Source organism: Lynx rufus, unplaced genomic scaffold (genome assembly GCF_022079265.1).
Source record: "Lynx rufus isolate CCGP_SWC_20201006 ecotype Redwood Valley unplaced genomic scaffold, mLynRuf1.p SCAF_18, whole genome shotgun sequence".
Lineage (NCBI taxonomy): Eukaryota > Metazoa > Chordata > Mammalia > Carnivora > Felidae > Lynx > Lynx rufus.
This window is the reverse complement of record NW_025814832.1, coordinates 38,723,391-38,750,071: the sequence shown is the minus strand read 5'-3', so window position 1 is coordinate 38,750,071 and position 26,681 is coordinate 38,723,391. Positions and strand designations below refer to the sequence as shown.

The window sequence follows — 26,681 nt, the reverse complement described above, 5'->3', positions numbered from 1 at the left end:
ATCATGGAAGCTGGGGCCTCAGGCCCAGTGTGGAGCCTCTGAGTGCAATTCCCATTTTCCATGGCCTGGGTGTCAGCCCCAGTGTAACCAGATCCTGTCCCCAACAGAGAGCCGATCAGTCGCAGACTCAAAGCCCTGCTCCCTCAGTGAGCAGGCACCATGAGGGAGCTTTGGGGCTGTGCCAGGCTCAGCTGGCCACCTCGTTACTGCCTAGACGAGAGATTCCTTGACCCCCGGGCGCACTGTCTGCCCTGGGGATGGGGAAGGAGGGAGGGCAGCGTCTGAGGGGCTGATGGGTGTGAGTCCTATGGAAGGTCCAGAGTCCCCTGTTGAGCCCTTTTCCTCACCTGTGCTCTGCACACTGCTGTTCCCATTCTCGTGGCCATACATCTTGCTCATGGTGTTGGCGATCAGGCCCTCCTTCTCAGGACCCCCATCCCCCCTGCCATCCTGGCTGTGGCGGTACATGTAGGATGCCTGCTTCACGGTGCGCTGGAGCAGGTGCCGGCGGTAGGCCCTCTGGATCTTGATGGCACACACCTCCTCATGCTTCCTCTTGAGGGTGGTGGTGATGGGCTCATAGGAGACTTTGGAGGGGTTGGCTGCCATGAACTTCTCCTCCATGGTCTCCTTGAGGGCGTCCATTTCCCCAGAGTCACCTAGGACTTCCTTGGTGAGGGCAAAGAGGATGTCCAGGCAGTGGATCTTGTCCCCTGGCACCATGGGCAGGTCCAGCGTGATGAGCTTGATCTTGTTGGGCTTGGCGATTCTCAGTGGCTCCTGCAGGGTGTCCACAAAGTCAGAGAGGCGGCTGTAGGCAATGAACTGCGTGGCGTCAGGGTCAAACTTCTCCCACGTTTCGTAGAACATCTCAAAGTCGTCCTCGCCAAGGGGCTCGCTGCTCTCCTCAGTGGCCACATTGAAGTTCTCCAGGATGATGGCAATGTACATGTTGACCACGATGAGGAAGGAGATGATGATGTAGCTGCAGAAGAAGCAGATGCCGATGGAGGGGTTGCCACAGTCGCCCCTGACACTGGTGCCCGGGTTTTCGAGTGTAGGGTCACAGTCAGGGGGCCCGCTGTTGAGGATGGGGTTGAGGAGCCCATCCCAGCCAGCCGACGTGGTGATCTCGAAGAGGCAGATGATGCTGTTGCCAAAGGTCTCAAAGTTGAACATGTCATCGATGCCCGACTCCTTCTTGACATAGGCAAAGTTGGACATGCCGAAGATGGAGTAGATAAACATGACCAGGAAGAGGAGGAGGCCGATGTTGAAGAGGGCAGGCAGGGACATCATGAGGGCAAAGAGCAGAGTCCGGATGCCCTTGGCCCCGCGGATCAGCCGCAGGACACGCCCGATCCGCGCCAGGCGGATCACTCGGAACAGTGTGGGTGACACGAAGTATTTCTGGATCAGATCGGAGAGCGCGAGTCCTGCAGGGAGGAAGTGGTGAGGACCACTGCCCTTGGGTAGGAGGCTGGGTCAGGGAGTGGGGGGCATGCAGGGCTCAAGGGGGCCTAGCCTGGTGTGCTCTTCCCCAGAAGGGAGAGGTAGAAGCATGGCCCGAATGGCCTGACCCATTAGGCCGGGCTCTTCCAGGGCCCTGGGGCCAGGGGCTACATCTCTGCCCTGACACAGCTAGATGGGGGTGGGATATGCCCAAGGTGATGGGGTGAGGGTACGGCTGACTCCCAAGGCTATTTGCACATGCCACAGATGAGACAGAAAGGGAGGACAGCTCTGTGTGTGACTCTGGGCATGACATTTAACTTGTTTGTGACTCAGTTTCCTCATCTGTAAAGCAGACGCGGCAACAGAACCTGCCTCCCAGGATAGCACAGTGTCAGGTGCGTAGTAAGTGATCAATAAATGGTAGCTAGTTGCTATCATAATTACACACACGTCTGCGCACTTCCCCTGTGTGTATGGATACTGGCACGATCTTATGTCTTCCACTTAGCACATGGGCACCTGAGTGTGCATCTACCGGTCAGGTAAATGTTTCTAGCTGTGCATTCACGTGTGTGCAGGTGACGGACTGCCCGTGAGCCCACCCTGGGTGCCTTTGTGAATGCCAGGTGCATGGACACACGTGTGGGTGTAAGTGTGTGTGTGAGCTTTCCAGGTGCACGAGCAGGTGCACGAGAACGGGAGCACCCGGTCCTCCTGGATGACTCAGCCCGGCCTGGCCCCGCTCACCCACAATGGACAGGATGACAACCACAAAGTCGAAGATGTTCCAGCCGACGGTGAAATAGTACTGGCGCAGGGCGAGCATCTTGAGCACACACTCCCCGGTGAAGATGATGATGAAGACCATGTTGATGTTGTACAGGATGTCCACTTTGAGCTGGCTCTGGTCGTCTGTCTCCACCATCATGGTGACCATGTTGAGGCAGATGAGGATCATGATCGTGATGTCGAACACCTGCTTAGTCACGCAGTCATACACCATGCCCTGGATCTTGTTCTGCAGCATGGGTAGGAGTGCAGGGGTGCACGTGGGTGGATGTGGGGGGGCAGTGGTAAGGACCCACACAGGATGTGGACAGGAGGGAGACACAAGATGACACAACAGCATGACAGAGAGACAGAGAGAGAGAGAGAGAGAGAGAGAAGAGGAGAAGAGGTGTGTCAGGGCTTGTGGCAGAGTCGGCCAGGGCAGTGGGGGGCTGGGATCCCTCAGAACAGATCATCCTGTGGGGTCTGTGGGTATCTTCCTCACTCTAGGACCGTTCCTCCCATAAAGGTCCCCCAGCAACCTCCCATCCTTCTCCCAAAGTCACTGCTCACTCAGGAGGGTCCTCTTCCTCCCACTTCTAGGGGCCCTTGCCCCTGAGGCCACCAGCTGGAGGGGTGGGCGGACACTGGGGGGCTGTGCAGGGCCAAGTGAGGGGTAAAGCAGTGACTGCCGCTCCCGCACGCGGTGCCTCTGTGCAGTTATAAAGAGGCCCCATTCCTCCTGGCTGGTGACCCCAGCTTCCCTGCAGGTGGACCCGGCCTCACACCAGCGACACAGCCTGGTGGGCAGAGTGCAGCCTGCATTTTGCCCTCATTGGTTCATAGAGGCTGCCAGAGGAGGGGCTCAGAAGGCTGGTACCTGGGGCCGGGGAATTGGCTTCTGAGGCTTCTTGGAGCCAAGCTTCTTCATGGCATTATAGTATTTCTTCTGTTCCTCCGTCATGAAGATGTCTTTCCCTCCAAAGTATAATGAGATGGGGCCTGTAAGGTTGGAGGTCCCTCTTCTCTGCCTCCAGGACCTCCCTACCTCAGGTACCACCCTTAAAGCAACCCCCACGCCAGGAGGGGGACCTGGAGGGGCCAGAGATGGGGGCTGAGGGAAGAAGTGAAGGGGGACTAAGGGGTCTGGAGAAGGGAGGGAGGGGAGTGAGGTGACAGAGGGGAGAGGATCAGCGCTGCCCCATAGCTTGTTTTGGGTCAGATGCTCTCCATCAGTATCGTGTTGGGTCCTCTGAATGGCCTAGCCAGGCAGGTAGCATCAACCTCATTTTTAAATAAGGTTCTTCGAGGTCAAATCACTTGTTCAAAGTCGCTGGGTAGGATGTGAACCCAGGCTTGCTGCCCCAATCACGCGGCCAGCCACAGCACAGCAGGTGCTGAGGTGGCATGAGTGAATATATGAAGGGACGGGTGAGCAGAGGGAGGGAGGACGGAGCCCCGGGATGGCCGGGCTGGATACTCATCTTCTTCTTCTGCTGGTTGAAGTTGTCGATGATGACGCCAATAAAGAGGTTGAGGGTGAAGAAGGACCCGAAGATGATGAAGATGACAAAATAGAGGTACATGTAGATGTTCACCTCATACTGTGGCTGTTCCTCCTTCTGCAGAGTCCACAGGACAGGACGGGATGGAATGGGGAGGTCTGGGGGGACATGCTGGCTGCCCCTTGCTTCCCATCTCACTGTGGGCAGGAAGGGCCTGGGGCCCAGGGGTGGACCCTTCCACCCCCCCCCCCAGGCTGCTGAGTTTGGGGGCTCCTGAGGAGGCGGCACGGGGGTGGGGATGGGCAGAATGTGCCGTTGTGTGTGTCTGGTCTGAGTCCTCTTCCCTGGCTGGCTCACCAGCCATACCTCAGGGAGCCCCACTCACCTCCCGGGAGTCCACAGCTGCATACATGATGTCCATCCAGCCCTTGAAGGTGGCCTGTGAGAGTGTGGTTGGGCGTGAGGGGAGGGGCTGCTTCCTGTTTCCACCATCCATAAGTCTCCCTCCTCACCCCTGTCTGGTCCTCCCCAGAGCCCCAAGGGGCAGGCATCAAATAGAGACCAGAGTGGTCTAGATAGTACGTCAGGGTCCCATAGCACCAGAAGCAGGGTGGGCGGCCTCCTAACAAGGAGCAGTGGGCTTAGGGACAATGACAGTCTAGGAGCACCTCCATGCCAGTTTCATGCAAGGGCAGCAGGTTACACTCACCACCTGCAGGAGGGAGAGGTAGCCTAGACCCACATTGTCATAGTTGACCTTGACGTTGAGCCAGCGGACCTGGCCCGTGTGCATCAGGCTCTCACACTCAGACTTGTTGTTGACCTCAGAGACGTCAAACCTCTCAGAGGTGGTGGTATTGATGCAGTAGTAGAACTTGCCGGCAAACAGGTTGACGCCCATGATGCTGAAGATGAGCCAGAAGATGAGGCAGACAAGCAGCACGTTCATGATGGAGGGGATGGCTCCCAAGAGGGCATTCACCACCACCTGGGGGGCCGGGGGAAGGGGTCATTGCCAGGTCTTCACCCAGTCCCCTTTAGGACAGGGCCCTCCACCTACACTAACAAGGGGACCAGACAGGGCTGGGCATTGTTATTCAGGGACAGCTTCCTGGAGGAGGGTTGATCTGAGCCAGGCCAGGGGGAGAAGTCTGCTGGGCTGTATGTTGGGGGTGGGGGTGGGTGATGGGGAACTGAAGAGTAGGGTTGGGGGTGCTGCTGGCCTAGTGGTTGAAGAGGGCTCTCTGCTTGGCTGGAGCCATCAGCCCAGAGTCAGGGCACTAGGCTTCTCTGGAAGCAGCCTGGCCACGGGTCACTAGGCAGGAGACAAACACTCCTTCCTCAGCCCCCATAGGAAACTCAGCCCCCGTGACCCGGCCCCCTGCTCATCTGCTCATAGCATTAGAGACACAGACACAGAAAAGAAGCCACTGGGGTCTTCAGAGCAGAAGGAACCTGAGACTGGAGCCCTGTGGCCAGGGCTGGCCACACAGGCCAACCTCACTATGTCAGGCTGGGCTAAATCTGAGAGCTGTCCTTTTTCAAGGAGAGGCTCTTTAGGACCTCCAGATAGAGTAGGTGGCACAAACCTGGTGATGCCTGGGGTAGCTCTATTCTTGGCTGCATGGCCATGGGCAGGCCATTTCCCCTCGGTGGGAAAGTGTCCCTGGTTTTGGTGGGGTGGGGGGTGGTTGGGGAGGTGTCCAGCATTGGCCAGCCCCTTGCATGAACAGGAGGGAGTCACTCGGGCTGAGTGCACTGCTGGCCTACAACCAGCTGCTTCACAGAAGTTTGTCCCTCTGAGTGGGTTTTATTCCCAACAGACCTCTCTTGGCTGGGGAAATCCCATTTGTCTTGGCCAAACCCTGTATTTACTGTCACTTCTATTCTCAAGGGCCTGAGGGAAGGACGGGCAGGCACAAGTACCTGCCGGCTCATCCAGGTCTCAGAGCCCTGGCAGGCCCCAGTCTGAGGCTGGGAGGGACACCTGTCCACCCCAGACCTGCTTTCCTTCTTCTCTCAGGCCTCGGTGCCCTCATGGCCCCTCCTGGGAGCTGATGCAGTCTCTGCTGCCTCCCAGTGATGGCAGAGATAAGCTACGGAGGGGCACTTGGGTGGTGTGGGATGTCTGGGGGCCCTCAAGTCTGGCCTTCAGCAGAGCCCAGAGCCCAAGGCCTCTCCTTCCCCAGTCGTGGCTGGAGTATAGACCTGCGCCCCCTGCACCTTGCCCTGCACTGGCTGCTCCCCCGATCCCTAGCCTACTCAGAGTCCCCCTCAGTACCCACCCTCATGCCCTCAAATCGGGACAGCGCCCTCAGGGGACGCAGGGCCCGCAGCGTCCTCAGGGATTTGATGGGTCCCAGCTCCGAGTAGCCCAGCCAGTTGGCCACCAGGCTGATGATGGAGACCTGCAAAGGGAGGGTGGGGTGATCAGGAGGTGCAGGGCCTCAGAGTCAGGGCTCCCTAAGGTCCTTGGCCACAGGAATGCTTCTGGATCTGGCCGCGGGGCTGGGGGGTGGGGGGCACACTCACATCCACAATGAGGAAGTCAAGCCAGCACCAGGCATTGGTGAAGTACACCTTGAAGCCGTAGGCCACCCACTTGAGCAGCATTTCCAGGATGAAGATGTAGGTGAAAACCTTGTCGGCATACTCCAAGATGGTGCGGATGGTCCGCCGCTGCTCGATGTAAATGTCCTCGAAGGCCTGGGGGCACCAGCACAGCCAGGGGTGGCCGGGGCGGGAGGCTGGGGCAACAGCCACGCCCCCCCCCAAATCTGCCCTATGCTGCTGCCTCCCAGCAGCACTGGGGGCCAGGCCAGGGGCAGGCTGCTGGCTTCTCGCAGACTCCCCGGGCCCACCGTGGGGGCAAGTGAGCTCTCCCACGGGGAGAAGCCCTTCAGCTCCCCTTCCCCAGGGGCAACACTCAGTCATCTGCTCGGAGGGACTTCACAGTGCCACATCTTCAACCCTGGCCCCCTCCCCCCACCTCAACATTCCCAGGGCCTTCCCGCCTCTGCGCTGGCTGGCACCTGTTGCTGGGGGTGCACCGGAGCTGGACCCCATCTGTCGCTATAAGAAAATTCACACATTCTACCTCATATCCTGCAACCACAGGTAGGTCATTTGAGGATTCTCTGGGTCCCAGACTGCCCAGGTCTCGTCCCTCCCACGGTGTGGAAAGGAGGGAGCCCTGGGAGGTCCTCTGCCCATGCCCGTCCCCAGGGCCGTGCCTACCAAGGCCCCGCTGCTGAGCAGGATCATGAAGACAATGAAGGTCTCGAACCAGTTATGCTCGACGATCTTGAAGCAGGCCCTGCGGAGGGTCCACCACATCTTCCCGCGGCCCTGGGAGATGTCCACGTAGAGGAAAGGGCAGCGTTGCACACAGGCTGGGGGAGGGAAGGGGGCAAGGGCGCCATGTCACAGGACTGGGGGCGGCCTCTGGACGCACAATCAGCGTGTTCCCACCACCTTCCCAGGTGCAGCCGTCCTCATCTTCTCCGCCTCTCCCAAGCAGCCTTAGGCTGCCCAGCCCAGCCCCAGTGTTTCTGCAGGGCTATCTCCTGAAGGGCTGGGCAGGCCTCTCCCCGGATGAGGCCAAGGAGGAGACCGGTCTTAAAGCACCCATTCCCAGGCACTTGCTTTGGGCTGGGTCACACTCAGAGCCCTGTGGAGATTCTGCAAGGCAGTCCTCAGGGGCTGCGTGTACTTGAGGTTCAGGGGATCAGGGGCTGGGAGGCATCCCAGGCTCTGACACCCCTCCTTGGGGTTGTATTCCCTCTGGGGTGTGTCAGAACAGGCAGCATCAGGTGTGGGGGGGGGGGAAGGCTCTGCATGGTTTCCGTGATGCACAGGATCCTGAGATGTCCTCAAGGGCACAATGGGCTGTGGCCGGGCCAGGGCTGTTGTCCACCACCCCCCCCCCCCCGCCCCAGGCCCCTGGCATGGCCTGTCCCTTCCAGGGGCTGCCGGGCTGGGGGAGGCACCAGGTGAGGTGGGGGGTGCATGCACACAGGCTTGTCCTCACCCTCTGTGAAGCACTCCTCAGGCTGCTCCCCTTCAGGGTTCTCTTCAGCCTGCTCCTCGGGGTCTTCCTCGGGGGGCTTATAGTCGGCGGTGCTGCAGACGGAGGAGTTCCCATCGAGGGGCTGCGGTGGCTGCTGCAGGGGCCACAGGGTCACATGACCCCTGGGTCCTCCCACCAGGTGCGCGGAGGAGGTCAGGATGGGAGACCAGGAGGCAGAGGAGAAAGAGGGGGTGGAGCAGACCTACTCATTCATTCATCATTCTTTCATTCATTCATTCACTCAACCCTGGATTATAGAGCCAGCACTGCGGCCCTTGCAGAAGAACCACAGTGACCATGGCACTCAGATGTGGATCAGGGCAGGGCTGAGGCCTGGGAAGGGATGGTGAAGGCACAAGGAGGCAGGGGAGGGCCTCAGGTAAGGGAGGAGGCTGGAGACAAGCAGGCCGGGGGGGTGGCTGAGCCAGGCTGGGGGTCCTAGGAGGCACAGGGTGGGATAGTAGAGGACTGAGAGGCCTGAAGGGACTTTTGAGGGAGCAAGAAAGGGGCCGGGATGGCACTGGGGCTGCCACAGCCTGCAGGTGTGAAGGTCTAAGGCTTCCCATTCCCAGGGTCTGTTGGGCTGAGGAATCCAGAAAGAAAGGAAAACTCTCCTCAGCTGAAGCTCCAGCCTGGGGCCAAAGGAACCTGGGGGTGGGAGTGGGGGGTGGGGAGGCTGGTGCTCTGGCCTGGCCAGGGCTCTGCCACATCCTGCTGGCACTGTCCCAGGCCAGGCTCCTAGCCCTAGGCTCCCTCATCAAGGCGACCCCTTCATGGCTGGAGGTGAGGCCTCTGAAGGCCCCTGCAGGCAGCTTGGGGGGCAGTTCTGGATCCAGAATGGTGACCAGAAAATTACAGAGGTCCTTGTGCCCAGTTGACAGAAAGAGAAACTGAGGCAGACATTAGTTCACGCACTGAGTCATTTGTCCTGCCTGTGTGTCCCAGCTGCCACAATCCCCCTTGGAGCCATGCTTGCCCCTCTCAGAGTCCCCAGAGCCTTGGCCCTCCAAGCTCTCCAGCACTCCCCCACCCCCGCTCCTCATACCGAGGTTGGTGCCACATTTCCCTGGGTATTTATAGCTTGGCAGGCATACGGCCCCCTGGTAAGTCAGCATGCCACATATTTAGGGGGAATAAGGAGTCAAGAGCTTTTAGGGCCAAGTTCTTTCAGGGTCCAGTACCCAGCCAGGCCCAAGGCCGATAGGGTGGGGGTGGGCAGGGGGCTCTGCCCTAGCTGATCTGCTAGCCCTTCCCCTGCCAGGCGAGGGGAAGCCTGGGGGCTCAGAACCAGCTCCCCGGGGAGGTCCAGGCAAGGCCCTAGCCTCAGCCTGAGCTTCTGGGGCATGACTACCAGTCCCTCTGTCACCCCTGCAGGGGAGGGGCAGGAGGAAGGGGCATCTCTTGGGTGGGTGGGTCAAGGCTCCTGCTGAGGCTGTGCCCAGCCCTCTGCTCTCCTTATACCCAACCTGATTGGCCCCCAACCCCCTCCACCCCTCAGACCCCAGACTCAGCACTTTAGCCCCCACTGGGAGATTGGGACTAGCCCCAGTGGGGACTAAACAGAAACACATGATAATGGCAAGGACTTCAAGCCCAGAGGGGGATTGAGAGAGGCCTCTGGGATCCCAATCCTGGAGCTAAGGTGTCACAGGTAAGAACAGCCTGTCCAAGAGCACCACCTGCTGGTGAGATGGGGCCCAGGTGGCATTGCGGAACGAAGGGACACTAGGGAAGGACAGTCAGGGCCCATCAGAATCACCATATTGACAGCAGTAACAGCAGTCACCAGGCACAGAGAGCGTACCATGTGCTTTATACACAGCATCTCACCAAATGCTCGCCGAGGTAGGTGCCATTACCCTCATTTTACAGATGGAGAAAGTGAGGCTCAGAGAAGAGTTGGGACTTGTCCAAGGTCACACAAAGTTTGAAGCCATATCTATCTCACCCCTGACCCCGTCAAGCCAGGCCCCGTGATGGGCTTACCTTGCCATCCTCAGGCTCTGAGAAAGTGTCAGTGTCCTCCTCTGTGGGCATCTCCAGGTCGGACTCCTCGGAAGCGATGGGCACGTGAATGGTCAGGTAGGGGTTGTTGATGAAGTTGAGGTGATCCAGCTCAATGCTGGGGGGAGAGCCGTCCACCAGGCCCACGTGGCTCAGGATGTGATTGTCCTTCTTCAGGTCCTTGTCATCCTCCTCGGGCGGCGGCTCCTTCTTCTCATCCTCTGAGGCACTCTCCCCAGCCTCCTCTGCCGCCCCGGCCTCCTCGGGCCCCCCGAGGCTGAGCATGATTTCCTTGGGGCTCAGGATCTTGCCGCGCAGCAGCCCCAGGAGAAAGGCTTTGGCAAAGCCGATGCCCCACTTGATGCGCCCAATGGCGATCTGCAGGTTGTTCATCTCGCCGTCCTCATCTGAGGCTGCCAGGCTGTCGGCGCTGAAGGAGCTGAGCAGCAGCGCCAAGAAGAGGTTCAGGACCTGGGGGGCAGAGGTTGGAGGAAGCTCAGCTCAACCCCTGGGCCCGTGAGGGTGCCGCCTTCGGCCAGCCTGAGGGGCCTCAGGCCTCCAGATCAGAACGGCCACATGCTGGGCGTTTAAAAGAATATTACCTAATGGGATTCTCACAGCTGCTTGGGGAAGTGAGGAGTGTTACTATCACCCCGCTTTGTAGATAAGGGAACTGAGGCTTAGGCGCACGATAGGATTCCGTAAGACCATGGCAGAGGCAGGATTTGGGGAGGCCCACTGGGTGACAGGGACTCTTTCCATGATCCTGTCTTCTAACTCCACTGCTGGGGAATGCAGAACAAAGAACAGAGCTCATGTCTCTGAGTTTCCAGGACTTATTGAGACCCTGAATCTGTTGAGCCTTCTTTTTTCTGTCTGGTTTATTTATTTATTTATTTATTTATTTATTTTTAATGTTTATTTACTTTTGAGAGACAGAGAGTCAGAGAGACAGAGTGCGGGTGGTGGAGGGGCAGAGAATCCGAAGCAGGTTCCAGGCTCCCAGCTGTCAGCACAGAGCCCAGCACAGGGCTTGAACCTGTGAACCGCAAGATCATGACCTGAGCCAAAGTCAGACACTTAACTGCCTGAGCCACCCAGGCACCCCTTTTTCCTGTCTGTTAATAGAGGCTGTGCTCCCTGGTGTTCATATCCCTGTACCCTATTGCTCTGGGAAGGGCATTTGACCTACTGTTATTCACCCCCTTCTCTTTCTTTGGGATTCCCTGCTCCACCTAATTTTCTTCCCATATTCCTATTGAAGGCCTTAAGAGGCGACTGGTCTACCCCTCTGGTCTCTAGCTTTATTTTTCAGGGACAGGCATGTGCTGAGTCTCTCCCACTGCGGTGTCGTGGCTCTCCAACCTAGTAGAGACAGACATTCGATCAGTGCCATGAAGACGATGCAGTGGGTTTTCATGGCAGTAGAGATGGGGCTGCACAGGCTTTGAAACCATGCTGCTTGGGGTAAAACCCCAGTTTACTAGATATGTGTCCTGAAGCAAATCATATCACTGCTCTGTACCTCGGTTTCCTCATCTGTATGATGGGGGTGATTCCAGTGCCCACTTCCCGGCATTGTTGTCAGGATTAAAAGATCAATAGAGCACACAGTAGGCACTCAAAACTTGTTGGCTGTTATGCGTGCAATGACAGAAGGTACAAGGTACACAGAAGACTATGGTTAACTCTGAGGCCAGCTCAGCATATTATTAATAAGGAGACTGAGTCCCAGAGTGGTGGAGTGACTTGCCCTACGACACACAACACAACCAGGACTAGACCCAGGCTTCCAGTCATTGCACATCTTTAGAGGACATCATTCGTTTAGGCTACAGTGTGAATGGTAACCTCAGAAGTTGCACAGTATGGGGTGGCCCTACCATCCACCACTCTATCCCCCCGCCCCCAGGGAATGAGGAGGAAGGTGAAGTTCAGCTGGGGTGGCAGGGCTGGGTCGTACCAGGGGCCTTGGGTCAGGGCTTGGTGTGTGAGTGGACACGAAAGAGTAGGGGAGCCTGTACATGTCCATCTGCCACCCTTGACCAACTTCGCCATGTGTCTCTCACTGCCTGGCTTTCACCAGGTCCTCCAAGGTCTTTTTATCATTGCCTTAAAAATCATGTTAGGATATCTTTAAAGTGTGTGTGTGTGTGTGTGTGTGTGTGTGTACATATATAACTCTCTTGGGGAGAACATGCGAGGGGGATTCCTCCCCATCTCTATACTCCCTAGAGACTTTTCTGCTTCTGCCCCCAACCAAAATTTATTGGTCTTTCTTTCCCTTTGTCGGGGGGAAGCATCCAGTTGCCAGAAACACATCTGAGATGGGAATTAGCTGCTCTCTGGGTCAGCAGGGTTTGCACACGGCTCCTTCCTGGGACAGAAATAGCTGCCTCGGGCAAGGCGTGGGGAGGAGGGCTGGAGGGAAGGGGGATGGACACCATGTTCCCCCCAGGGGCTCTGAGGGGTGGGTTACCTATGACCTCGGTCATTTCCTCTTCTTCACAGTAACCCAGAGGAAGTGCTCAAGCGCCATGATGCAGGGGACATGGGTCCCCACACTCTCTGGCAGGATGCCGCAGTGTCCTCTGGCAGACATCACCTCCCATGAGGCTGGGGGGGGGGCAGTGGGCGGGGACAGTGCCGCCTCCCTGGGCCGCTCCACTCCCTCTGAGCAGAGTGAGAGAGCCACAGAGCTGGGCTGGAAAAGGGTATCAGTGGCGTGTGTGCATGTGTGTGTGTGCATGTGTGTGCATGTGTGTGTGGTGGGGGTGAGAGTGACATGCACACAAAGGCAGTGCAGTGGTTCCAGACTCTGGAGCCACACTGCTTGGGTTCAAATCCTGTGCAGGTTCCTAGCTTACCTCCCTGAGCCTTTGCTTCCCCATCTACAAGACAGAGATAAAACAGCATGTCCCCATCGGGCGGTGGCGAGCATTTAGACAGATACACAGAAAGCGCTCAGAATGCTAGACAAATGTAAATAGAGGTCAGTCGTCACCGTTGTTATTGATGGTATTGACACCATCATTCTTACCACTGCTGCTATTACTGATGTTGTTGGCATGACATAGGCCCAGGTTCCAGTCTGGGCTCAGTTTCACACTAGCTGTGTGGTTCCAGGCTGTGCCTCCTCGGAGCACAGCACCAACGTTACCTGCCTCCCAGGGTTGTGGAGAGCATTAGGGATAATGCATGTAAAGCCCTTTGTGCAGGGACCGGCACATGGTAGGAGCCTAATACTTGGGGGTGTGATGCCAACGGCGGGTACCTAAACCACCACTCCCTCTTCCCCCACAGGCCTGTAACGTTTGGACTCCCCTGGCCTTGTAGACCATGCGCTTTGGTGAGCACTCAGACCATCCTGTGAAATAGGTCATCACCATCATCGACCCCATTTTCCAGATGAGAAAAACTGAGGCCAGAGAGAGGTTAAATAATTTGCTCAAGGTCTCCTAGTCAGTAAGTGGCAAAGCAGGGGCTTGGAATGTTTTTGAGTTTACACACATTCAGACAGAAACCCACAGCAGACCCTTTTGGTCACCCTAGCCTCTTAAACTTACCTTCACAAACTTCTCAGACCCAGCTACCCCCTCCCCAATCCTGCCTCGAAGTTCTGATGGGGCACCTTCTGTCTCTCTGCAAGCCCTCGACAGCCAGCCTGGGTTCTCCTGCCTAGCTCTCCCTGGGGGCTCAGGACCTCGTCCCATGGTCTCTTCCCCAGTGGAGGTGACACCCCTCCCCATCGGTCTACCCCTGCCCCCAGACAGAGCTCAGCGATATCTGAGAAGCGCTGACCCAGCAGCCCAAGGATTCCTCAAGACTTTGCGGAACGTGGGGACGTGTGGCTTCCTACCCCGGTTGCCCAGGGCAGTGTCGGCCGCTGCAGGGGGCAGCCAGACCTGGCAGGAACACCACCCACCCCGACTAGGGGAGGAGTTGTGGGTGTCAGGACGAGGAGACACGCCTTCCAGGCCCTCCCACAGAAATGTTGGTCACGGTCCCCACCCTTGTGCCTCGTGGCCTCCTGCAGCTCCTCCCCTGTGCCAGCCCCACAGGCCAAGCCCTGAGCCACAGAAAGTGGCAGGATGGAGGCAGTTTATGCCATCTCTGGATTCTCCCTGCTCCAGGGTGATTCCAGGAACAGAGAGGGGTGAGCCGGTGGGAGAAGGACAGGAGGCCCAGAAGTTCTGGTGCCAACCCTACGTGGCGCCTTCCTGCACACTGTCACAGTCAAGCCTCGCAGCCTCCCCGTGAGGTGCCCGCCATTTTTCTTCCATGTGAAGTCAGAGAAACCAGCTGACCAGAGAGCAGTAACTTATTCAAGGTCACACAGATGACAACGGAGCTGGGACTGGAGCGTGGGTCTGACTCCAGTTATCATGTTACTTTGTCCCAAACACTAAGTTTCAACAGTACTATTCACAGTGTGGTCTCTGCACCGGCAGCAGCCGCATTTGTTAGAAATGCAGATTCCCAGGCCCTGGCTCAGAGCTGCTGAATCACTCTGCGGGAGTGGGGCCAGGCATCTGGGTTTTAAGAAACTCCCAGGTGATCCTCAAGCAGGTCAAAATTAGAGAGCCACTGGGTTAAACCATATAAAATTGCCTTCTTGGGTGGGAGAGGTAGGACACAGGCAAGTATTAGGGATTTCATACAGTGTGACCACATGGGGAAAAAAAGTCCTTGAAGGACAGCCCAATTAAAGGAAATAAAGCGTGGGGGGTGTTAAGAGTCTGACTCTTGATTTTGGCTCAGGTCATGACCTCACAGTTCATGAGCTCGAGCCCCATGTCGGGCTCTGTGCTGCCAGCGCAGAGCCTGCTTGGGATTCTCTTTCCCTCTCTCTCTGCCTTTCCCCTGCTTGCTCTGTCTCTCAAAAATAAATTTAAAAAAAATAAAGGAAAAGGATATGCGCGGGTTTCCCCGGGTTGGGGTGGGGGAGCCACCCAGTGGGCGTAACTCACCACTAGGTTGCCGATGACCATGACCATGAGGAAGACGGTGAGGCACATGGCCTGGCCGGCCACCTCCATGCAGTCCCACATGGTCTCGATCCACTCCCCGCACAGGATGCGGAAGACGATGAGGAAGGAGTGGAAGAAGTCGTACATGTGCCAGCGGGGCAGGCTACAGTCCGTGGCGATCTTGCACACACACTCCTTGTAGCTCTTGCCGAACAGCTGCATGCCCACGACGGCAAAGATGAACACGATGATGGCCAGCACCAGCGTCAGGTTGCCCAGCGCGCCCACTGAGTTGCCGATGATCTTGATGAGCATGTTCAGCGTTGGCCACGACTTGGCCAGCTTAAAGACACGCAGCTGCCGGGCAGGGGGAGGGCAGGGGGCAATGAGGCCCAGGGACCCCCGGCCCAACCGGAGGGAGCTGCATCTTTAGGAGAAAGAACTCTCCCATGAGTGATCTGAGGCCTCAGTCTGCCTCTCTATTAAATGGGAATACTCCTATCCGATCACCTCATCCTCTTTATGTGTTCAAAAGAAAGAGTCCCTCATCTCTTAAAGATACAGACTGAAGTATTTACAAGTGACATTGTGTCAGGAGTTGCTTTCACCTACTTCCCCTCCCCCCCCCCGAAGTGGGGGACGGATGGAACATGAATGACAGAAGGTTAATGGCCATTGGAGTAGGTGACAGGTACACAGAGGTTCATTATACTCTATACGTTTGTGCATGAACGAAAGGCCCCCTAATGAAGTTAAAAAAATACAGAAGCACTCCTATAGGGTGGTGGACAGGATACTAAATTGGACTCCCAGTTCCACTACTGATGCTTCCTGAGTCCCAGGCTTCAGGTCTGCAATATGGTCCCTGCTCCACTGTCACCCAAGGTCACTAGGGGTCAGCTCCTGGGGCTGTCATTTCGGCCCCCGGCAGCCATCTGTGATAAGGGGGGGTGCTCTCTTTCTCCCCATTTCTAGTAAGAGAGGTTCCTAGTGTTCTGAGAAGCACAAGTGGCTTCTTGGGGATCTCTCCTCTGACCCTCCTGGCACCCCCACCCCACCCCTCCTCAGCCTGGCCCTGGGGCCTCACGCACCAGCCGAAAGGAGCGGAGCACGGACAGTCCCTGCACGTTGGCCAGGCCCAGCTCCACCAGGCTGAGGGTGACGATGATACTGTCGAAGATGTTCCAGCCCTGCTGGAAGTACTCGTAGGGGTCCAGGGCGATGAGCTTCAGTACCATCTCTGCTGTGAAGATGCCTGTGAAAACCTGTGGGGTGGGGTGCCATCCGCGTCACAGAGCCTCAGGGAGCCCGGGGCTTTGGAGTCTCCCCGTGACTTCCACCTCCTGGCAGAGCCAGCGGGGCCTGAGGGGGGCGGTCCAGAGCCCTGAGTGGGGGGGGGGGGGCAGGCAGCAGAACCCACCGCTCACGTGTGTGCGGATGTGAGTGAAGAGTGCAATGGCCAGGCCACAGAGCAGAGACAGACCCGAACCCATGCACTTCTGGCCTTGTGACCATGGGCCAGTCACTTAACTTCTCGGGGCCGACCTCCACCACAGTACTTAGAACTCATAGAGCACTCTGTGGTTCACATCATGACCTCACTGGTGTGCCGCTCCCTACGCAGTTGGCACTGACTGTCACTTGTCCCAGAGATGAGAACGTTGAGGGCTCAGAGAGAGAAACAGCAAGTGCTCGCTCCTGCCACCCATCCGGGAACGAGTCAGATCTCAAAGTCAGGTGTTGGGGTGCTTAGTTCAGTCTTCCTGTCTCTACACCCTACCCTCTCTACCCTGACTGGCAGGGGTCCCAGAACTCAGCAAATCTCAGTGGACTCAGAAGTCTACGGTAGGGGCCAAAAGGGGGCGAGGTCAGGGAACCATGGGAAGACCAGAGCTGCTCCCCACAAACCTGGCACAGGGGTGCACGGGCTGCCTAGCCTCTGAAAGCTCCCTGGGCATGGCCCCCTCCTGCCGGGCACCAGCTGCCCTGGTCCACAGCCTGCCTGTGCACATGCTGAGCCCCTCCCAGTAGCTGTCCCTGGCCGTGGCAGGTGCCCAGACGGCAACAGAGTGTGGGCAGGGGGTGAGCAGGCAGCGGGCGAGGCCCATCACGCACACCCCAGCAGCTGCACACCCAGAGCACGCCCTTGCCCCTCCAGCCCAGCCTGGCATGGCTGCCACAGGCATCTCCATGGGATAGAAGTGCCCGCCTCGCACAGGCTGGGAAGTCTAGGGTCTGATGCCCATGCCACCCACACAGTCCTCCTACTGCTGCTGGCCCCCAAATTTTATTCTCCCTGGGCTCCCCGCACCCTCGGGGTGGGGAGAACATCTTGCCCATCTGCCATCTGGAAAAATGTCTAAGGGAATTGGGAAGGGCGGGGCAGGGCTGGAGGATGAGGCGGCTTTTTCCCTTTGTCAGGCTCCACGGAGGCTGGAAACGAGGTGATAATGCTCCTAATGGGCAGGGATAAGCGGGCGGATCAGTGTGTGTCAACAATAGCGGGGCAGGAAAGGCCGGAGGGGAGCTGGCCTGACCATGCTGGAGAAATGGTAGTGGGCAGGGGGTTAGGGTTGGGGTACTATTCCCTGGGGCCTCTTGGGCCTGGGTGCCCATGGCTATACGCCCCCACTTTCAGGTCTCTTGGTCCCTCTTAGGCCCACAACAACCTCTGAAAGTGGAGACCTGTCAACCATTCCCCCACCTCTGCCTCTAGGGCATGACCTAGACCCCAGATCCCCTGACTCTGGGTCCTAAAATGTCTAGCACTTCATCCCTACTCTCTCTGCCTGCAAATACCCTAAAACCCAAACTCCACGTCCCATGGATCACCCCATATATCTCCCTGTACATCAGCTCATGCCCCCCCATGCTGGGAAAATGACCCTTGTATGCCCCCCAATAGTGCCACATATTTCCAAATAGCCCAGCTGGCCCCATAGGGCCCTGTGGCCCCTCTCCTGTCCTGCGTGGGAGAGATACCTCTCCCTGTCCCCTCCCTACCAGGTTGCCCACGGTTAGCACGTTGTCAAACTCCTCTGTCATGGGGTAATGCTCCATGGCCATGAAGAGGGTGTTGAGCACGATGCAGATGGTGATGCCCAGGTCCACAAAGGGGTCCATGACAATCAGGTGGATGATGTTCTTGAACTTCACCCATGGGGTGCAGCAGTTCCATATGAGCACTTTGTGGGCACACTTGTACCACCATGGTGGGCACTTCTGGTGGGCCTCTTCCAGCTCTGGGAACAGGGTAGAAACACACCTGATGAGGATCCCACCCATGTCCTCCTTCCCAGGCCTGTATCTTAGGTCCCACCTTCTAGGCCTGCCCCTTGAACTCCACCCCTCCAACCCATAGCCTTCAGCCAGGCCTACACCAAGCCCCTCTCTCACCCAGTCACCCTCAAGACCTGCCCCTGCAGGCCCCGCCCACAGGGTCCAACCCCCAAAGCCCTGCCCATTTGCTCTGACCCTCAAAACTCCACCCCTTTAGCCAGGCTTGTCTGAAGCCCCTTCTCTTAAGGTTCCACCTGCAGCTGCTCCTTCTCGGGGCCCCCACTGCACAAAGCCTGCCCCTCAATGACTCTCACTCCCTGACGGAGGTCTGGAGCTGTGATCTCTGGCTGGGCGCGAGGGTCCCGAGGGAGAGGTGGGAGGCCACTGTAGAGGGCTGGGTCCCATTCCACCTGCTACTGGCCAGGGCCACTCAGGAGCAGACCGAGGTTCCCCCTGAGGGCTCTCCCTCCCATTCCCAGTAAAGCTGACACCACCAGAGTGTCTCCAGCCAGTCTGTCCTTTCCCACCACAGTGGCTTTCTGGAATCACTGTCTATTCTTGCCACCTTAGCACTAGAACGCTGTTAGGCCCATGGATAAAGCTGCCCTTCCTCCTGGCCTTCAAGGCCTCCGTTGCCTGTGGGTGTCCTCAGCCTAGGCATGATCTCACTTTGTTACCACCAGAAGTTTATGAGCCAATAAACTCGTAGATGAGGAAAGGGGACTGGAGGGGGGGGCAGTCCCATGGGGACCTGGGTTTGACAGTATGACTGGGACACCCCAGGGAATTAGCAGGGAATTGGACCTCTCAAAGGCTGCAGATTCTAGTCTGATGGTAACATCCCTACCCCCAAGCTGGGTGCTAGGGCAGGTGCCTCAAACAATGTCTGACACCCAGAACTTCTCACAAGGGTCCCAGCAAGGGCAGTGTTGAGTGATCTCCTCAGCCAGTGATGCTGAGCATCTCCTGGGGCATTCTCTGACAGAGCACAGATTCCTGGATGCCTGTCACACAAAATCAGGTGAGATGGTGCCCTCCAGAGGTCTGCAAAGTTCTCGGCCCTCCAAGTCCTTCCTGGCACAAGGAAGGGGAGGGGGACATGGGAAGGGGACCAGATCTCTTCTTTGTCAGATTTCCTTTATTCTTCCTTCTCTTGCTTCCTCCTTCCCTTCCCTTCACTCCCTCCCCTTTTCCCTCCCTCCCCCCTTTCCTTTCATCTATCCATACACTTATGTCTCTTCGCATTCATTAACCTTTAGCCCATCCATATATCTATTCATCCATCCATCCATCCATCCATCTATCCAACCTTCCATCCATCATCCATCCATCCATCTATCCATGTTGTGTCTATCCACCCTGCCCTTGTTACCGTATCCTGTTCTTTCCCTGAGACTTATAAGGGCAGTACAGGGATTTAGTATGGAGAATCTGTGACACTACCCGGGCAGAGTTTGATCTTTGACCTTTAACTTTCACCCAGAAGACGCCGAGGAGCAGGATTTCCAGTTAGCAGAACACTGGGCCTTGCTGGTTAGTATTATTATCCTGTCCTTCCCCATTGCCTTGGCAGCCCCCCAGGCTCTCCTGGAAAGTCCCAGTTCCCACAGCAGCCTGGCATTGCAGTCAGGACTGGGCCAAGCTAAGCCAGCACTATATTTATCACAGCCATTTCTTCCACACCTGTATAAAGTACTGTCCTCCCAATGCTGGGCCCAGCCAGGTCCCCATGTGCACCCCCCTACCAGGAGCCCGAGTGGCCTGATGGGCAGGACAGGCAGAACAGGATGTCTACAGGGGTGTTGAGCACTCACCTTCCATAGCATCAGAGATACCGCTGTCTGCGCTGCAGCTCTGCCTTGGAGGCCCCTTCTCCCCCAGTGATGTGTCTAGGCTGCCATTGCAGTCTTTACCGTGGGCTGGGTCCCCATCTGCCTCCCCGCCTTCCAGAGCCTGGGCGGCCTTGGCCTGTGGGTCAGCAAGGGTGGTGCGCATGGAGTCCATCTCTGAGCCCGGTGGATGGACTGACTCTCAGAGTTTCTTTCCAAGTGCTTTAGGATGGGGGCCCCTCTTCTTTTCCTGCACTGAGCCCGGTGCAGTTTGGGGGGCAATCTCTGCGGCAGTGGGGCTGACAGGGTAGGGGCCAAAGTGACTGAAGACCTTCATCCCCAAAGACCCTCCATTCTCTGAAGCTTTGATTGACCCTACACTTGATGAGATGGTAAGAAATGGGCAGCTGCTCCCTGGGGCCTCATCAGGACCCACCTCTCCCTCAGCACAGATCCATTTCCTGCCCCCAAAAGAATCACAAAACCATAGATATTGGAGCTGGAAGGCTACTTCAGGTTTAACTGCTCCAGATCCCTGTTGTTCATGGGGAAACAGAGGCACAAAGCTGCAAACTACTCTTTCTACTGCCTAGACCTCCCATCCCACCAAAGCCCCCAGCCTGGGGCCTAGCGCTCGCCCTGCCTTGCAGCCTCTACCCCATGCCTCTCCCTCACCCTCCGCCTGCTCGGGAGAACCCAGGCTGAGGGGCAGGGAGCTCCCTGGATCCTCGGCCTCCTCTCCCTGAGTTCAGACCTTCTCCAGCTCCTCCTGCTGCTTTTTGAATTTCTCCAGCATCTGCTGAAACTCTTCTTCTTTCTCCTGATCCTCAGCCAGGGTGGCCTCGTTCTGCTCTGCGTATGCCATGGCCACCACTGCCAGGATCAGATTGATGAGGTAGAAGGAGCCCAGGAAAATGATGACCACGAAGAAGATCATGTAGGTCTTCCCAGCTGCTCGGAGGGTCTAAGAGGCGGGGGGGAGGAAGAGAGGGGTTGTCACGTGGTACCCTGCCGGATTTCACCCACCACCCCTCTCCACATACCCATTGCCCAGATAGGTAAACAGGTCCCTCACAGAGCCTGGCGATTTGAGGACCTTGAGGCAGGGTATGGTCATCTTTGGCAGGCTAAGCCACATTCTGGGGAGCTTCAAAATATATACTTGGGATCCAGACTTCCCTGGTCTCCTGGCTCAGAGATCCCTGAGGACCTGAGATAGATATCTTGAGATCAGAGAGCCAGGATTTAAAAAATGGTGAACATGAGCTTTGGGGCCAGCTTGAATCCTACAGTTCTGCAGTTCCTGGCAGCTAGTAAGAGCTCAACAAATAGTAGTTGTCATTATTACTATCGTTAATATCGTCAGTGGTAGAAACATCAGTGGCCAGAAGGCATTGTTGCTCTAGACTCAACCTGCCTTCCATGCAAACAGTAGAAGCTAAATAACTGTGTAAGAGCAGAGTTGAATTTCTAAGCGGCCCGACTGCTTCCTGTGAGGCCTGGGGGTCTGTGCCAGGCCCAGATCTCAGTACTTAAGGCAAAACTGGTAAAGGGAGAAAAGGCTGTGGCTCGGATGTGGGTGGGTCCCCAGTGTCAGAGGGCTCCAAGAACCTGTGTGTGGGGGCACTGAGGGGAGTCTCAGGGAGGAGGTGGCCTTGCTCTGGGTCCCGCCAAGCCCTGAGAAGACTGTAGGGATGGGAGAGGTGGCCGTAGGGCTGAGAGGCAGGGTGGGGGCAGTTGTACCAGCTGGAAGAGGTTCTCCCAATAATCCTGTGTCATGAGGCGGAAGAGAGCCAGGAAGGCCCAGCTGAAGGTGTCATAGCTGGTGTAGCCATAGTTGGGGTTCCGCCCAGCCTTGATACACTCGTAACCCTCGGGGCAGTGCCTGGGGATAAAATGGGGTGCTGGCTTTAGGGAGGGAAGAGAATACTAGCTGAGGGACAGATGGGGGAGCCCAAGGGAAAAAAATCCTATAGTTCTGTCTGTATCCCCCAAACAGGGAAGTGTTTCAGTCATGTCCATGGGTCTTCCTCAAATTCCCACCACCCCCACGTTCCTGTCCCTAATCAGCTCCCATCTTCCAACACCCCTGGGACAGTTTTTCCCACTCCCCAGTATCACTCACCCAGCATCGCTGCTGTTCCCACAAAGCAGGGCGTCATTGGCACCCTCCAGGAAATAGAAGTTCCCTTTGGGAGTCAGAGGCCACAAAGGAAACATGTCACCCACGTGGACACACTGTGGACACATGCACCCATTGCACTCCTGTGGACACATCTGTGTGGACCACATACACCAAATGGATGCTCTCTGGGTGCCCCTCCCCCTCCTTTAAGGTCTCTGGGTAGATGCACTATAGGGATCTCGGCCGCAAGCAGTCAGCTCAGTGCCCTGCTGTGGTTGTGGCTGGGCAGTCAGGATACAGCAGGGGCACAGAGAGGCGGCAGGATCATACATGCAATGCGCATGCCTGGGGCCACCACGCACCTGCGCAGGGCCCCTGACTGAGGGGTGAGCAGGCCGGGGGTGGGGGGTGGGGCGGGGGAGCTAGAATCCGGGGGCCAGATTGAAGAAGGGGTACCTTTCTCTAATTTGCTAGAAGGCATTGTGTAGACTAAGTGTGGCTGGCGAGACTGTGTGGCTTGCGCGTGTGTGCCCGTGAAGTATGGCATGTGAATAGGCGAGCGTGTGGGTGCCTGGTGGTGACCCTGCCAGGGTGCCAGCACATAGTGTTATGGAGAAAAACAAGGAACGTGTAGGTTAGGGAATAGGGACTATGGGCCGCTGCTTTTCATAGCAGAAGCTTTAGGATTTTCAGAGCAATTGGCCATTTACTGTCCCGCTCACCCTTTGAGAAAGGTATTGTTGTCTCAGTTTCATAGGGGAGGGTACTGAGGGTTAGGGAGACCGAGGGACGTGTCAGCAGATACCCAAGCTGGTAAGTGATGGATTTAAGCTCAGGTCTCCCCTGCTGCTTATCTCACAAGGGGCTGCCCTAGGGGCTGGGGCAGATCCCACCGGCCTCCCCCCCCCCCCCCCCCCCGCATTCCTTACCTTTATCATTGATGTAGGCGTCCCAGTCAAAGGTATAGTTGCTGGCCCAGCTCTCGTGGCCGGTCCACGTCTCATTACCATACCACGTCTCATTACCATACCACGTATCGTTGCCGTACCACGTGGTGTTGGTGTCGTTGAAGGGTGGGGGCCAGCGCACGCACTTGTGCCGCAGGTTTCCCATGAAGAGCTGCAGCCCGACCAGGGCAAAGACACTCAGGCAGAAGACGGTGAGGATCATCACATCCGACAGCTTTTTCACCGACTGGATCAGGGCCCCCACGATCGTCTTCAGCCCTGACCATAGGGAGGAGGGTAAGAGAAGGGGGTGGGCGGGGTGATAACTCACTCCGCTATCCTCTGGAGCCTCTGCCTACTGCATCTCTCCTTCAAGGCTTGAGTTACTAGGGGCACCACTTCCTTGAAGCCTTCCCAGATTAACCCCACCCTCCTCCAATCACATCCTTGATGTGGAGCCTTCGAATGGCCACAGGACCTCGGCCACCAGAAGAATGCACTTTACATAAGGACTTTCCAGGCTGTTGCCTGACTCGTAGAGTAACACACGGGCACACGGTGGAGTTGCATGAATGTCACTAGGTCAACACTCCCAAAGTGTGTTCTACACAGCACTGATCTCCCAAGCTGTGCCCTTAAAAGAAGGGGTTCAATCATGTTTGGGAAGGGCTCAGCTCTAGATTTTGCTCTTGGAGAGTCACTGTAAATTATCCCATCAAAGGCTCTGACAAGTCCTACAGAAACAAGCAAAAACTTTCATACCATGTTTCCTTAACTTACTTGACAACAGAACCCCCTTTCTTTTTTCATTTTTTAAATGTTTGTTTATTTTTGAGAGAGTGAACAAGAGTGAGTGGGGGAGGGCCAGAGAGAGAGGGAGACAGAGGATCTGAAGCAGGCTCTGTGCTGAGAGCCGAGAGAGCGATGTGGGGCTCGAACTCACGACCTGTGAGATCATGACCTGAGCCGAAGTCGGACCCTCAACCACTGAGCCACTCAGGTGCCCCAGAACCCCTTTTCTTATTAACATCTAAGGAACAGCAGGATTCACTCTGAGAAGCTCTAGACTGAGTTGGAGATAATACTATCTATATATAATATAGATATAATATATATCTATATATAATAATATCTATATATAATAATAATAACATCTCCAAACCTGCCTCTTTGGGCAAAGGCATAAAACATCTTACAGAATTCCAGGGACAGATTCCCATCATTTATAGAAGAGCCATAACTTCTTTGGGCCTAATCAGAGTGTCTCTCGCTTCCATATTAGTTCATTTCCTTATCTTAGCCTGTTGGGAAAACAGGTGCTCAACCGCCCTCTTATCAAAACACTCTGAGCTCTGAGGATGCTGGAAGCTGGCGTCGAGGAAAGGCACGGTGGCTTCCCTCGGTGGCCAGCGAGCAGTATGGCCTTTGGTAGGCACTTCCCCTCCCAGGGTCTCTCAGGGTCTCACCTTCCTCAGCCACAGTTTGAGGGGGTTGGACTAGGGGAGAACATGCCCATGTAACCCTCCTAACAACCCAATGAGTGGTGCCATTATTATCCATATTTTACAGGGGAGGAAACTGAGGCATAGACAGGTGAAACCACTTGCGTAAAGCCCAAGTTAGCTAGTGAGACTTGAGCTCAGGCAGTCTGGCTCAGAGTCTGTGCTGGGCTTCCTCTCAAGTGCCCATCTTCCAGCCTCTGGCCCCTTCTCTTCCCTGGCAGTGGGGGCCTCCCTGTGTATCCAGGTTTTGGTGTGAGAGTGTTATGACCCTAGGTCAGCCTCCTGGAGCTGTGTGTCAGGTTCCAGGCCTGGGCATGGGGCGAGGCCTGCTGGCCCAGGCAGGGGGTCCCCCAGCTCTCCAGTACCTGGGATGACTGTGATGGTTTTCAGGGCCCGCAGCACCCGGAAGGTTCTCAGGGCTGAGATATTGCCCAAGTCCACAAACTCTGTCAGGTACCTGGGCAGGGGGGATGAGGTGAAGGCTGTGTCAGAGTCAGAAGTGGGTGTTAGGGCAGAAATCGCAGCTTCTCCAGGCCCAGAATGAGGATTCCCATGGAATCCTTGGGGTTGGGTTACCACAGGGGTTGGGGGAAAGGCCAGGTCAGACACCCCAAGGTTCCTGTCGGGGCCCGAGAGCTGGGAAAGACAGTGCAGGAACTTTGCTGGGCATAGCCCAGCTGTCCCAGTGTTGGAGGGCCTGTGGGACTGGGGTCCAGGGCTGCCATGTGTGTTTGCACATGCGCTGGGAGAGCCTCCAAGTCAGACTCCAGAAATGGCAGCTCCTGGAATTGGACAGCTCACTGCACACTTGCCTGTGATCCCCACGGTTCACCCCTCCCAAAGGGTCAGCCCACTCAGCTGCCCTCTTTGAAGCCTGGCCCCCTCCCCTCCCCCTCCTCAGCCTTGGGACGCCCTCTGGGCCCCGCTCACGCCATCATGATGACACTGAAGTCCAGCCAGTTCCAGGGGTCCCGGAGGAATGTGAAGTCGTCAATGCAGAAGCCTCGGGCCAGCATCTTGATGAGGGACTCAAAGGTATAGATCCCTGTGAATGTGTACCTGGTGGGGAGAGGGCAGGCAGGGGCAGGTGTGGCAACGACAGACCTCCCAGGAGGGAGGTCACAAAAATGAAATATGCCACCCAGGGGGTTGAGGATATTGGTGAGAGGGACAATGTGCACCACCCCGAGGGCTTACGGTGTTGATGGGGTGACAGTTATAGAGTGCGTGTCCTCCTGGAAGACAAGAGCAGTATCCTCAAAGTACAGCCCCCCGGGGTGAGCTGTGTCCCAGGCCTGGGGTTGGGTTGGGGGGGGGTGCTCCGAGAAGGGGAAGACTTACTCCACATGCTTGGACCAGGAAGGCGGGTCGCTCATGGTCATGAATACACAGTTGGTCAGGATGGTGATCATGATGAACATGCTGAACAGCGTCAGGGGGAGGGTCAAGGAAAGTGAGGGAGCAGGTGGGGAGGGGAGGTGGATGGAGGGCCTCCTCACCCACAGCACCTGGCTTTGCCCGTCCCCAACCCCTTCGTGCCCCTGCTCTCGCTCCATTTGGGCAGGATATGAGTGAATGAGCACCTTGATGGCACCACGTCTGATGATGCTGAAAGGGCTCAGCATGTAGAGAGCTGGTGTAGCGGAGAAGCGAAAGATGGCCTTGCCCTTGTTAAGCACGATGAAGGTCTGAGGCAGAGAGAGAGCTGTGAGCTGTACGGACAGGCAGACAGACGGATGATGGACAGACGGGTAGAGGGAACCCTCCTAGGCCCAGACCTTCTTGTCGCTGTAGTAGGGGTCCAGGTCCTCCAGGGGGATGCCGATGACCTCCGGTGGGGGGTCCCCATAAATAAGGGGCAGGCTCTTGCCAGCCTCCAGGTCGCTGCGTGGCTTCCTTTCAGGCTCCTCAATCTCCATCTGCTTGTTCCGCTGCTGCCGGGCCTCCTCCTCCACTGCCCGGCGTTCTATGGCTGCCAGGGACTCCCGGGTGAAGGGGCGCAGGCTCTCAGGGCCCAGAGGCACCAGAGTGGGCAGAGATGAGCTGGCCATCCTCGCATCCTGGGCTCAGCGGCCAGGAGGGTGGCAGGTAGCCGGGAAAGCTGCTGTGCGCAGCCCCCCGGGGAACTGGGCGGCTACCCCGCCCTGGGCCTGCTGTCCGCTACTCACCTCCTGCCTGCCCCGGAGGCCAGGCCGGAGAGGTCGGCGTGCAAGCCTTGTCGGGACTGG

At 57.0% G+C, this 26,681-nt stretch overlaps 1 protein-coding gene across 1 annotated transcript; it reads right to left on the bottom strand.

The window, feature by feature from the left end:
• Positions 1–210: 210 nt before the first annotated feature.
• On the bottom strand, positions 211–26,504 carry SCN4A (sodium voltage-gated channel alpha subunit 4). The gene is made up of 24 exons (XM_047080532.1): positions 26,232–26,504; positions 26,023–26,141; positions 25,795–25,884; positions 25,384–25,512; positions 24,819–24,910; positions 22,934–23,230; positions 22,005–22,068; positions 21,623–21,764; positions 20,634–20,843; positions 19,865–20,018; positions 17,775–18,013; positions 15,863–16,036; positions 14,772–15,128; positions 9,784–10,272; positions 7,759–7,891; positions 6,966–7,120; positions 6,261–6,434; positions 6,014–6,136; positions 4,438–4,716; positions 4,114–4,167; positions 3,708–3,845; positions 3,104–3,208; positions 2,203–2,473; positions 211–1,436 (listed from the first exon to the last, which is right to left on the bottom strand). The coding sequence occupies exons 1-24, from the start codon at positions 26,502–26,504 to the stop codon at positions 211–213; spliced, it is 5,487 nt and encodes a 1,828-aa protein (XP_046936488.1).
• Between the last annotated feature and the right edge of the window lie 177 nt (positions 26,505–26,681).